The 11,364-nt window shown below is 39.8% G+C and overlaps 1 protein-coding gene across 1 annotated transcript; it reads left to right on the forward strand.

The window, feature by feature from the left end:
* The first annotated feature begins 4,934 nt into the window (after positions 1–4,934).
* On the forward strand, positions 4,935–11,047 carry LOC125194906 (DNA-binding protein HEXBP-like). Its single transcript, XM_048093119.1, has 5 exons — positions 4,935–5,130; positions 6,483–6,514; positions 6,796–6,891; positions 10,842–10,914; positions 11,028–11,047. Exons 1-5 carry the CDS (start codon positions 4,935–4,937, stop codon positions 11,045–11,047), a joined length of 417 nt encoding a protein of 138 aa, XP_047949076.1.
* The last annotated feature ends 317 nt before the right edge of the window (positions 11,048–11,364 follow it).

The following is an 11,364-nucleotide window of genomic DNA, read 5'->3' on the forward strand; positions in this document are numbered from 1 at the left end:
GTGGTGGACCTTGAGCTTAGGTTTTTTGTTTTAGGGTTTTCTTTTTGTTTTAAAGTTTTTTGCTTTTGTTTTTCAAAACCCCGTAGGAGAATTTTGTGTTCTTAAAATGTTTGCTTGAATTCATGTCGTGGACTTATCATGTATGCTATGCTTTGTACAAGGCCTGATATTTGCTTTGTTGTTGGCATGGTAGTAAGATATCAGTCAAATCCGGGCCAAGGACATTGGACTGCAGTAAAGAACATACTCAAGTATCTTAAACGGGCTAAGGACTATGTTCTAGTTTACAAAGCAGGCGAGCTATGTCCTTTGGGATATACTGATTCAAACTTTCAAGTTGATCAAGACTCGAGGAAATCTACTTATGGTTATGTGTTATCCTTAGGAGGTGGAGCCGTAATTTGGAAGAGTGTAAAGCAGAAATGCATTGCAGACTCTACCATGGAAGCCGAATATGTGGCCGCTTCGGAGGCTGCAAAGGAGGCTGTATGGCTCAAGAACTTTCTTATGGACTTAGGTGTGGTTACGAATCTGCCCAAGAGCATCACCATTTATTGTGACAATTCTGGTGCTGTGGCAAATTCGAAGGAACCAAAAGCTCACAAAGCAAGCAAACACATAGAGAGGAAGTATCATATCATTAGAGATATAGTGCAGAGTGGAGACATACAAGTGGTCAAGATTGCGTCAGAGAACAACCTGGCAGATCCCTTTACAAAGGCATTGGCGATCAAACCGTTCGAGAGCCATGTAGAAGGAATGGGAGTTCGACTCGCTCGAGACCTCAACTCGCTTTCAGTATAAGTGGGAGAATTAGACGTAGTGCACATTTTTTGTATACTCGAAAGCTGTTTTGAGTATAAGTGGGAGATTGTTAAAGTTTGTATACTAGAAATCACCTTTCGAGTGATTGAATACTGTTAAAACTCTTATTTTATTTTCCAAAGGAATAAACAGATTATTTTTGTCATAACGTTGTTATGTTTTACGTTTAATGGATGTTTATTACATGTTTAAATGTATAAGTAACTTAGCAAAGTCTAAGTCTTTGATTTAGTAGACCGGTTGTGGGCGTCGTTCACTTTAAGGTAACACGATCAGTTCTGAACAAAGAAAAAGAAGAATTTCACAACCTAGATAGTCTTAGACTACCTATCGTGAAAGGTTACAATGTCAGTCCGATTATTTCTAAGCCTTACTGAAATAAGATGACGTTGGTGTGGTATAGCACTGAATGGATCTAACAGCGAGACAGTCTTTATGCTATCTACTGAAAGGCGAGGTCTTGTAAATTATTATTTCTTAATCGATGTACGTTAGCATTGAGCATGCGGTATTGATGATTAATATCTACCAAATGGTGCGGGTTTTTCGCAACCCAATAAGCCTGGTATATTGGGGAGTGGTGATTAATATCTAGCGGTGCTAGGATTGCTATTATGTTGAATCGTGCGCGAGGTGAGTCTCGTTTGATAACATCCTCAAGAGAAGCTTGAAATAAGGTTTTATTATTCGGAACCTAGCTAGTTGGAGTTTAATTACTCTATGAATAATAAATAAGATTTTCTTGTTGAGTCCTCTCTTGGAATAAATAAGATATTAATTAATTAAGTCCATAGCAGACAATAATTAATTAATGGATGTTTCTATCTTAAGCGCGGGAAATAAATATCAAGTAATGGAAACCCGAAGTACTTATAATTTTGGATTTGGATGGGGAGTGCAATATTACTTCTGTAGTGGTTGCTCGTAATATTCCAATTATAAGCTTATATTAAATTGGGCTTAATTTAAATAGTAAAAAGCTAATTGGAGGAGCCCATATCAAAAGCCTTCCATAGATCCCTGTCTGGGCCCAATATGTGACTTATTATAAATAGGAGAATAAAGGTGACAGAAAACACAACTTTTGTTTTTACTCAAAATTTTCGTACCTCTCTCTTTCTAGCAAGAGGGCGATTTTTCCTCTTCTTCGAGGGATTGGTTTTCCGTCTTCTTTATTTAAGTCCTAGTATACTGGTGAGATTAGCCCACCCTGATATCGAGTTTGCAGTCCGGGAACCAGACAGAAGATCCGTGGTTTTGTACTAAAGATCTTCACGTGGAGAAGGCGCTAGCTATCTTTGATTCTTTGGAGAATCATCAAGGTATAATGGTTAAACCATAGAAAAGCATGTTTTAGGTTTCAATTCATTTAAAGCATGTTTTATTTGAGCTATGAGCATGATACATGTGATAATTACGCGAATAGAATTTGTCCAAATAATCTGCTAAATAGATCAGAATTATTATGTAATTGATTTATGCGAGCGCTTCCGCTGCCAACCCCTTCAATTGGTATCAGAGCTAGTGTTTGGCTCTGATTATTTGGATTTAAATTTCACGAAATTCATGTATGCATGCGTTTATTTTTTCGAAGCATGTTCTTGTTTTTAGTTGTTATATTTTTATGCATGATGAACTCAAGAACAATCGAAACAAAGAAATCAAATATTTGGAACGCACGAGACGTGCGATTCGTCGGCGCTTGCGTCGAGACGAATCGCGCGACATGCGATCCAATTAGGGTTGTCGAGTGAGTGGGAGCAAGGGAGGTGATCGGCCGGCGACACGCAGACGAGGGTGGACTCGTACGTGACGCCGGCGAGACCGCCGGTCCCGTAATGCCTCAGGAATCGCGGCTGAAGAGTGGGAGCATCGCAGCGATCAAGCGGCGACGTGAAAACGAGCATGGGCTCATCCACGCCGCCGGCCAGACCGCAGCGGCGATTCTCCAGTCCTCACGGCGTTCGATGGTGGTAACCGTTGACGGAATCCGCTGCTCGTCCGAGAGCAGCGGCAATTCTACCGGAAACAAACCCTAACCCTAACCGAACCCTAACCCTAGTCGAACCTTGGGCGATCGTCGCTGAACCGAGAGCTGCGACATCGCATGCGGCGGCTGCTGGTTCCGGCGAGGATGAACGGCCGCGGATGAAGTTCGCCGGAGAAGCGTGGCAACCGCCGCGCGCCGGCTGACATCGACGGAGGGAGCGCGACAATGTAGCTTGCACCGTCGCGATGCATGGCGTTTTCACGCCAGAGAAGTAGGGCGGAAGCTTTTTCAGGCGAGGGCTGGATGGCCAACCGCCGTTCCGGCGAGACCTTCGTCGGAAATCTCGTCGTCGTTGATCGTGCTAACCTCGATCACGAGATAACGATGAAATATTATTTTAATGATTATTTGATTTCTTAATTAAAAGATATCATTAAGATATTATTATTTAATGGAAATAAAATATTTTGGGAAGATTTCCCTAGATTTTAGGAATATTTAGATTATTGACTATATCTATGGAAATAAATATATTTATTTTATTCCTAGATGATATGGACAAAAATAATTTAATAGTTTCCTAATTATATTATATATCTAGAATCCTAATAAGGATAGATATGTAGGATTTTATTAAATAATAAAATATAATATTATTCTTTTCCCAATCTTAAATAAGGAATTAATTTAAGTTTATTTATTCATGTCAGTCAAAGATATAAATAATTAATTATTTTAGATAAATCTTATAGAAGACATGAATATGGATTAAACTTTAGTAATTAATATATTATCCTTTAATAAGATGTTTAAAAGATTATAAAAGATTTAATTATCCAGTTAATTGAATACCAACAGAATTTAATTAATCCTTTTATCTGCACTAAGGCTATGGATAATTAATGAAAAACCTTAACTTAAATATCTAAGTGATAATTACGAACTAAGTTTGTATATGGTCTCCATCGATTAGGTCCACAACTTATGAAGCTAATTTCTGAATCTTATCGCCACCCATGCTGTGGGGACAATAATCCTAAGAAATAGCGAGTTCATATAGGTGGACTTCTCATATGTAAATAGTGTGGACTAGAAAGTAGTTTCCAATATTATCGCCACCCATGCTGTGGGGACAATAATCCTAAGAAATTACAAGTTTCAGAAGTTCAAACAGAATTTACGAGATAGCTTGGTCTTGTTATCAACGCATGAGCATTGTTATAGGAGTGTGTTGTAGAAACGAGATTCTGTAATGCTAAATCTGATGTTCGTACTTAGGCAACATTTGGCAGTCATGTCGTGCTGCGGTCTCTGGACTATTCGTCGGTGTTGTTACCAGTAAAATTTTTAAAATTTTAATGCGTATTGACCTCTGCTTGAGGGTACAAAATTTTAATTTTACAGTTGTGAGAATTTGAAAAGTTTTATGGTTAATCTCCTCAATTTCATCACATAAGTTTATGACAAATAGTAAATATTCTGTTTTGCAGTGCAAACTAAATCGTCAACATGTCACTCAATCCTCTTTTTGCAATTCTTAAAGAAAACAAACTTGAGGGCCAAAATTACATAGAATGGAAACAAAATTTAGACATCGTTCTCACGGCTGATGAGTACAAGTTTGTGCTCACTACTCCATGGCGTCCAGTGCCGGCGGTTAACGCCGCGCAGGCAGTGAGAGATGCGCATAGATGGTGGCATAAGGCGAATGAGATGGCTAAGTGTTATATGTTGGCCTCCATGTCAATAGTGCTTAGACATCAGCATGCCGCCATGGCTACTGCCGCCGATATTATGCAAAATCTCACAAATCTCTTTGGTACTCAGAATCGAACGGCTAAGTCTCAAGCCTTTCGAAGTATCATGTGCAAGACTATGAAGGAAGGCTCGTCTGTGCGAGACCATGTCCTCGAGATGATGAGCCACCTCAATCAAATTGAGGTTTTGGGAGGTGTCATTGATGCCGAGTCCCAAGTTACTATCATCCTTCAGAGTCTGCCCCCTAGCTTTCAGCAGTTCAAGCTCAATTTTGAGATGAACAAGAGAAATTAAACCTTGGCTGAGTTGTTGACTTGAACTTCAGTCGGCAGAGGATCTCATGAACCAAGCTAAGGCTGCGATGGTTAGTTCGTCACATCGTTCCTCTGGCCCTAGGCCTGGCGCAGGAAAGAAGAAAGTGACGAACCAGGTCGCACCTAAGGAAGCGAAGGGAAAGAGAGAGAGGAGGTCGGGAAAGAAGCAAACAGGAAAGTGTTTCAGGTGTGGAGAGAATGGGCATTGGAAGCCAGACTGCCCTAAAAAGGGCAAGGCTACAGGTATGCACCAAGCTCTAGTTACGAGTCATGTTTGGCTTCGACTTCATCTCATACTTGGTTTATAGACACTGGAGCAACTGATCATATTTGTTTTGATCCTGACTTAATGCAGGTGACAAGACGGCTATATGATGGAGAGATCGAAGTCTAGCTGGGCGACGCTACTAAAGTGGCGGCCGTTGAAGTGGGAGACGTTTATTTGCGTTTTAGTAGTGATAGATTTTTGGTTATGAAGAATATTTTGTTGATACCTTCTTTTAGAAGAAATTTAATTTTAATTTCTAAATTGGTTTTTGATGGATATTCGATTTCTTTTAATGACAGTTGTGTTATTAAGAAAGATGGTTCTTATATCTGTCGTGGTATCATGGAAAACAATCTGTACACAATCATATCTACACAATTTAATAATCGCAAATTAGAACTCAATAATGCATCGAAAATTTCAAAGAAAAGAAAAGAACCTTCAAGTTCAATGAACGAAACGTACTTATGGCACCTTAGACTTGGTCATGCCAACCAAAGGAGGATTCAAACTCTCGTGGATCAAGACCTTCTTAAAGGACTAGATACTGAATCATTTTCCACGTGTGAATCCTGCTTGGAAGGCAAGATGACTAAGAGACCTTTTAGGGTGAAAGGTAATAGGGCCAAGGAAGTACTAGAACTCGTTCATACTAATGTGTGTGGACCAATGTCAACCGAGGCAAGAGGCGGCTTTCACTATTTCATCACTTTTATTGATAATTACTCGAAAGTTGGATATGTTTATTTGATGCACTTTAAGTCTAAAGCTTTTGACAAGTTCAAGGAGTTTAAGGCTTATGCTGAGACGCATCATGGAAAACGTATCAAAAGCCTGCGATCTGATCGCGGAGGCGAATACCTCAGTGCCGAGTTTTTGGACTACTTATCGGTAGAGGGAATTGAATCCCAACTGACTGCGCCGGGCACACCCCAGCAGAATGGCGTAGCTGAAAGAAGGAACAAGACCTTGTTAAACATGGTCCGATCGATGATGAGTTATGCACGACTGCCTATTTCGTTTTGGGGACCGCGAGCCATATTTTAGACAATTTACCGTCAAAATCTGTTCCTGCCACTCCATATGAGTTGTGGAATGGGCGCAAGTGAGGTGGGTCTTGAAGAGCTCACTTCAGTCACAAGTTCCATTAACCAAGAACAAGTACCTATAGTACAACCAATTCCCGAACCTTCAACTTCTACACCTAATGTTGTAGTGCCGCGCCGCAGTGGGAGGGTCTCTCATGAGCCCGAAAGGTACATTGGTTTGGGAGAATCTATGGATCACTCCTCGGACAGCAATGTACTAGATCCCTGGAATTTTGCAGAGGCGCAGGCGGATGTCGATCATTGCCAATGGGTAAGTGCAATGGATTCGGAACTACAATCTATGATAGACAAAGATGTCTACGATTTATCTGTCCTACCCGAAGGCTGTACTGCCATTGGGAGTAAGTGAATATACAAACGTAACGTGGACCCGATGGACGAGTTAAAGTCTTTAAAGCAAGACTAGTGGCTAAGGGGTACACCCAAAAGGAAGGTGTCGATTACGACGAGACCTTCTCCCCGGTGGCCATGCTCAAATCGATCCGGATATTGTTGTCTATAGCAGCTTACATGGATTGGGATGTATGGCAGATGGACGTTAAGACTGCGTTCTTGAATGGTAGTCTTGAGGAGACCATCTACATGGAACAACCCGAGGGTTATGCCGTCAAGGGCAAAGAGCACATGGTTTGGAAGCTTAAGAAGGCCATTTATGGCCTCAAGCAAGCATCTAGATCATGGAATCAGTGTTTCGATCAGACTGTTCAAAAGTTTGGATTTGAAAAATGCCCTAACGAGAGCTGCGTATACAAGAAGGTTGAGAAGGGGAATGTGGTGTTCTTAGTACCTTAAACGGACTAAGGACTATGTTCTAGTTTACAAAGCAGGCGAGCTATGTCCTTTGGGATATACTGATTCAGACTTTCAAGCTGATCAAGACTCGAGGAAATCTACTTCTGGTTATGTGTTTACCTTAGGAGGTGGAGCCGTAATTTGGAAGAGTGTAAAGCAGAAATGCATTGCAGACTCTACCATGGAAGCCGAATATGTGGCCGCTTCGGAGGCTGCAAAGGAGGCTGTATGGCTCAAGAACTTTCTTATGGACTTAGGTGTGGTTACGAATCTGCCCAAGAGCATCACCATTTATTGTGACAATTCTGGTGTTGTGGCAAATTCGAAGGAACCAAGAGCTCACAAAGCGAGCAAACACATAGAGAGGAAGTATCATATCAGTAGAGATATAGTGCAGAGAGGAGACATACAAGTGGTCAAGATTGCGTCAGAGAACAACCTGACAGATCCCTTTACAAAGGCATTGGCGGTCAAACCGTTCGAGAGCCATGTAGAAGGAATGGGAGTTCGACTCGCTCGAGACCTCAACTCGCTTTCAGTATAAGTGGGAGAATTAGACGTAGTGCACATTTTTTTGTATACTCGAAAGCTGTTTTGAGTATAAGTGGGAGATTGTTAGAGTTTGTATACTAGAAATCACCTTTCGAGTGATTGAATCACCTTAATGAAATGAGATGACGTTGGTGTGGTATAGCACTTGAATGGATCTAATGTAAAATGGAGACAGTCTTTATGCTATCTACTGAAAGACGAGGTCTTGTAAATTATTATTTCTTAATAAATGTACGTTAGCATTGAGCATACGGTATTGATCATGCACTACTTTGACTTACCAAATGGTGCGGGTTTTTCGCAATCCAATAAGCCTGGTATATTGGGTAGTGGTGATTAATATCTAGCGGTACTAGGATTGCTATTATGTTGAATCGTGCGCGAGGTGAGTCTCGTTTGATAACATCCTCAAGAGAAGCTTGAAATAAGGTTTTATTATTCGGAACCTAGCTAGTTGGAGTTTAATTACTCTATGAATAATAAATAAGATTTTCTTATTGAGTCCTCTCTTGGAATAAATAAGATATTAATTAATTAAGTCCATAGCAGACAATAATTAATTAATGGATGTTTCTATCTTAAGCGCGAGAAATAAATATAAAGTAATGGAAACCCGAAGTACTTATAATTTTGGATTTGGATGGGGAGTGCAATATTCCAATTATAAGCTTTTATTAAATTGGGTTTAATTTAATTAGTAAAAAGATAATTGGAAGAGCCCATATCCAAAGCCTTCCATAGATCCCTGTCTGGGCCCAATATGTGACTTATTATAAATAGGAGAATAAAGGAGACAGAAAACACAACTTTTGTTTTTACTCAAAATTTTAGTCCCTCTCTCTTTCTAGCAAGAGGACGATTTTTCCTCTTCTTCGAGGGATTGGTTTTCCGTCTTCTTTATTTAAGTCCTAGTATTCTGTTGAGATCAGCCCACCCTGCCCACCCTGAAGATCAGTTTACAGTCCGGCAACCAGACAGAAGATCTGTGGTTTTGTACTAAAGATCTTCACGTGGAGAAGGCGCTAGCTATCTTCGATTCTTTGGAGAATCATCAAGGTATAATGGCTAAACCATAGAAAAGCATGTTTTAGGTTTCAATTAACTTAAAGCATGTTTTATTTGAGTTATGAGCATGATACATGTGATAATTACGCGAATAGAATTTGTCTAAATAATCTGCTAAATAGATCAGAATTATTATGTAATTGATTTAAGTGATCGCTTCCACGCTAACCCCTTCGGTTGATACGCTCGGATTTAGCACTATTTTAAGGCCATTATTTGGTTCGTTTTCGATGTCAAAGTCACTCTACACATCCATTATTTGCATATTTTGTCTATTTTGGTATTTTGACGTATTTTGTAAGAAATGTGCATAATTGATACGAAAAAGGAAGTCAAAACGCAAAGTCTGGAAATCTGGAGTCAGACGGCGACCGGTGACCGCCGCGAAGTTGTGCGGCGACCGCCGGCGACCGACGGGCAGTGCAGTGCAGCGGTCCGCCTCGGAAAAATTAAACTTGGAAGAGAAGTCTCGCCCGGCGACAGCCGGAAGTCATGCGGCGGTCCACCGCCGGAGAAACAGACTCTCTGGACTCCAACGCGGCGACCGCCGGCCAAGGTGCGGCGGCCCGCCGGAGAAAGGCGGGGAATCCGAGATGCCCTAGATTTGCTCCAAGATTTACCATATTTTGAAGATATTTTCCTTCTACAACAAGGAATGGTTTTCCCCTATAAATAAGACCTCAAGCTTCTTCAAATTAGAGAGCTTCTACTTGCAAAATAATTCTTAGAGATCAAAAGCTAGAGTACTTCACTTGTGCAAGGAGTTGGAGAAGGATTTCAAGAACATCAAGAACGACAAGGATTCAACCTACGGGTTTTATTTTCTCTAGTTTTATGTTCAAATTGTTTTCCCTTCAATCTATGTGTTTAGCTTATTTCATTATGTGTAACTAAACTCATAGGATTCTAGGGATGTGTTAGTAACGACTTTGGTTATACAATTCCTTTTTCTATTTAATATCCGTTTTGTTCTTACTTTGTTTCTTCCCTAAGTAGTTTTGATGCTGCATGATTGAGTGACACGATCTTGTATGATTTCATATAGCTTGTTTCATAACTGTGAGAGAGTTTTAGCGAGTTAGATTCACTTAGTAGACGCTACAGTTAGCTTCCCTTAAAACGACACTGTTAATTGAGAATGAGGACTTTTCAATGGTCTTAGGTGCTTTTTGGAGTTACGTGTTAGGATTGACAACCCTAATCTTGTAATCAACGTTTGTATCGCATGAGCATAAGCTAGGCAACTCGTCCTATCAAAGTAATAATTGTGCTAGGGTATTGTAGTTTGGAATTTGTATAACCATAACTGTGAACACACATCCCTGGGATTCCCTTATCTCTATCGATTGTCTCTGTGTTTTGCTTGCATTTAGTTGTTAATTGCTTTTAGTTATTTTTTGTTTTCAAAAGTTCCCAAATTCTCTTGTTCTACCAGATAGTAATTGAGTTCTAGTAGAGGATAGACACTTTGTGTTTGCCTTCCCCGTGTTCGATATCCGGTACTGACCTTTAGCTATACTATATATACTTTGTATACTTGCAGGTTTATTTAGTGCTAATAAAAAGTGCATCATTGGACTTGGGCCAAACCTGTTAGACTTTTACTAATTAAATTGAACCCCAATTTAACATAAGTTCAAACAGAATATTATTATCATCCACTATAGAATAATAATATTGACTGCCCGTCCAATCCCAAATTACGAGTAATCTGGGCTTTACCTCTTTAATTTATTATTTCCTGTGTTTAAGATATAAATATCCATTAATTAATTTAATTCTGCTATTTGACTTTAATTAATTAATATCTTTTTCCAAGAGTTGTCTAGTAAGGAAACATGCGGACTGACACTGCAACCTTTCACGATAGGTAGCCAAAGCCTATCTAGGTTGTGAAATTCTATTTCTCTTCTACAAAGAACCGACTGCATCACCTTCTTTGAACGTCGTTTACAACCAGTCTACTATGTAGAAGAATTAGACTTATTTGCTTCTTATACATTTAAATGTTTGAGAAACATCTTATAAATTGACAAGCAAACATCAATGCGATAAAATTACTTCTTCTCACCTTGGGTTAAAAGTGGATTGTAGAATTTATTATATACAAGCAATTCTATCCGTGCAACATGCTCGAAATATGCTTTTCAGTATACCAATCCTAACAGTCTTCTAGGTATTTCAGGTGTGGAGAGAAGGGGCATTGGAAGCCAGAATGTCCTAAAAGGGGCAAGGCTACAGGTATGCACCAAGCTCTAGTGGTTGAGTCATGTTTGGCTTCGACATCTACTCATACTTGGGCTATTGACACTGGAGCTACTGATCACATTTGTTTTGATCCTGACTTAATGCAGGTGACAAGGCGACTATGTGATAGTGAGATCGAGGTCCAGCTGGGCGACGCAACTAAAGTGGCGGCCGTGGCAGTGGGAGACGTTTATTTGCGTTTTAGTAGTGATAGATTTTTTATTTTGAAGAATGTTTTGTTGATACCTTCTTTTAGAAGAAATTTAATTTCAGTTTCTAAATTGGTTTATGATGGATATTCGATTTCTTTTAATGACAATTGCGTTGTTAAGAAAGAGGGCTCTTATATCTGTCGTGGTATCATGGAAAACAATCTATACACAATCACATCTACACAGTTTAATCGCAAATCTGAACTCAATGCAACATCGAAAATTTCAAAGA

Source organism: Salvia hispanica, chromosome 6 (assembly GCF_023119035.1).
Source record: "Salvia hispanica cultivar TCC Black 2014 chromosome 6, UniMelb_Shisp_WGS_1.0, whole genome shotgun sequence".
NCBI classification, from domain to species: domain Eukaryota; kingdom Viridiplantae; phylum Streptophyta; class Magnoliopsida; order Lamiales; family Lamiaceae; genus Salvia; species Salvia hispanica.

Bases quoted from the DNA above. Each gene is read 5' to 3' on its own strand.
- LOC125194906 (XM_048093119.1), top strand. From the start codon at position 4,935: ATGGTTAGTTCGTCACATCGTTCCTCTGGCCCTAGGCCTGGCGCAGGA. The intron at 6,515-6,795 runs GTAAGTGCAATG...GATGTATGGCAG, and splicing joins ATGTCGATCATTGCCAATGG to ATGGACGTTAAGACTGCGTT. The intron at 6,892-10,841 runs GTTTGGAAGCTT...CAATCCTAACAG, and splicing joins TCAAGGGCAAAGAGCACATG to TCTTCTAGGTATTTCAGGTG.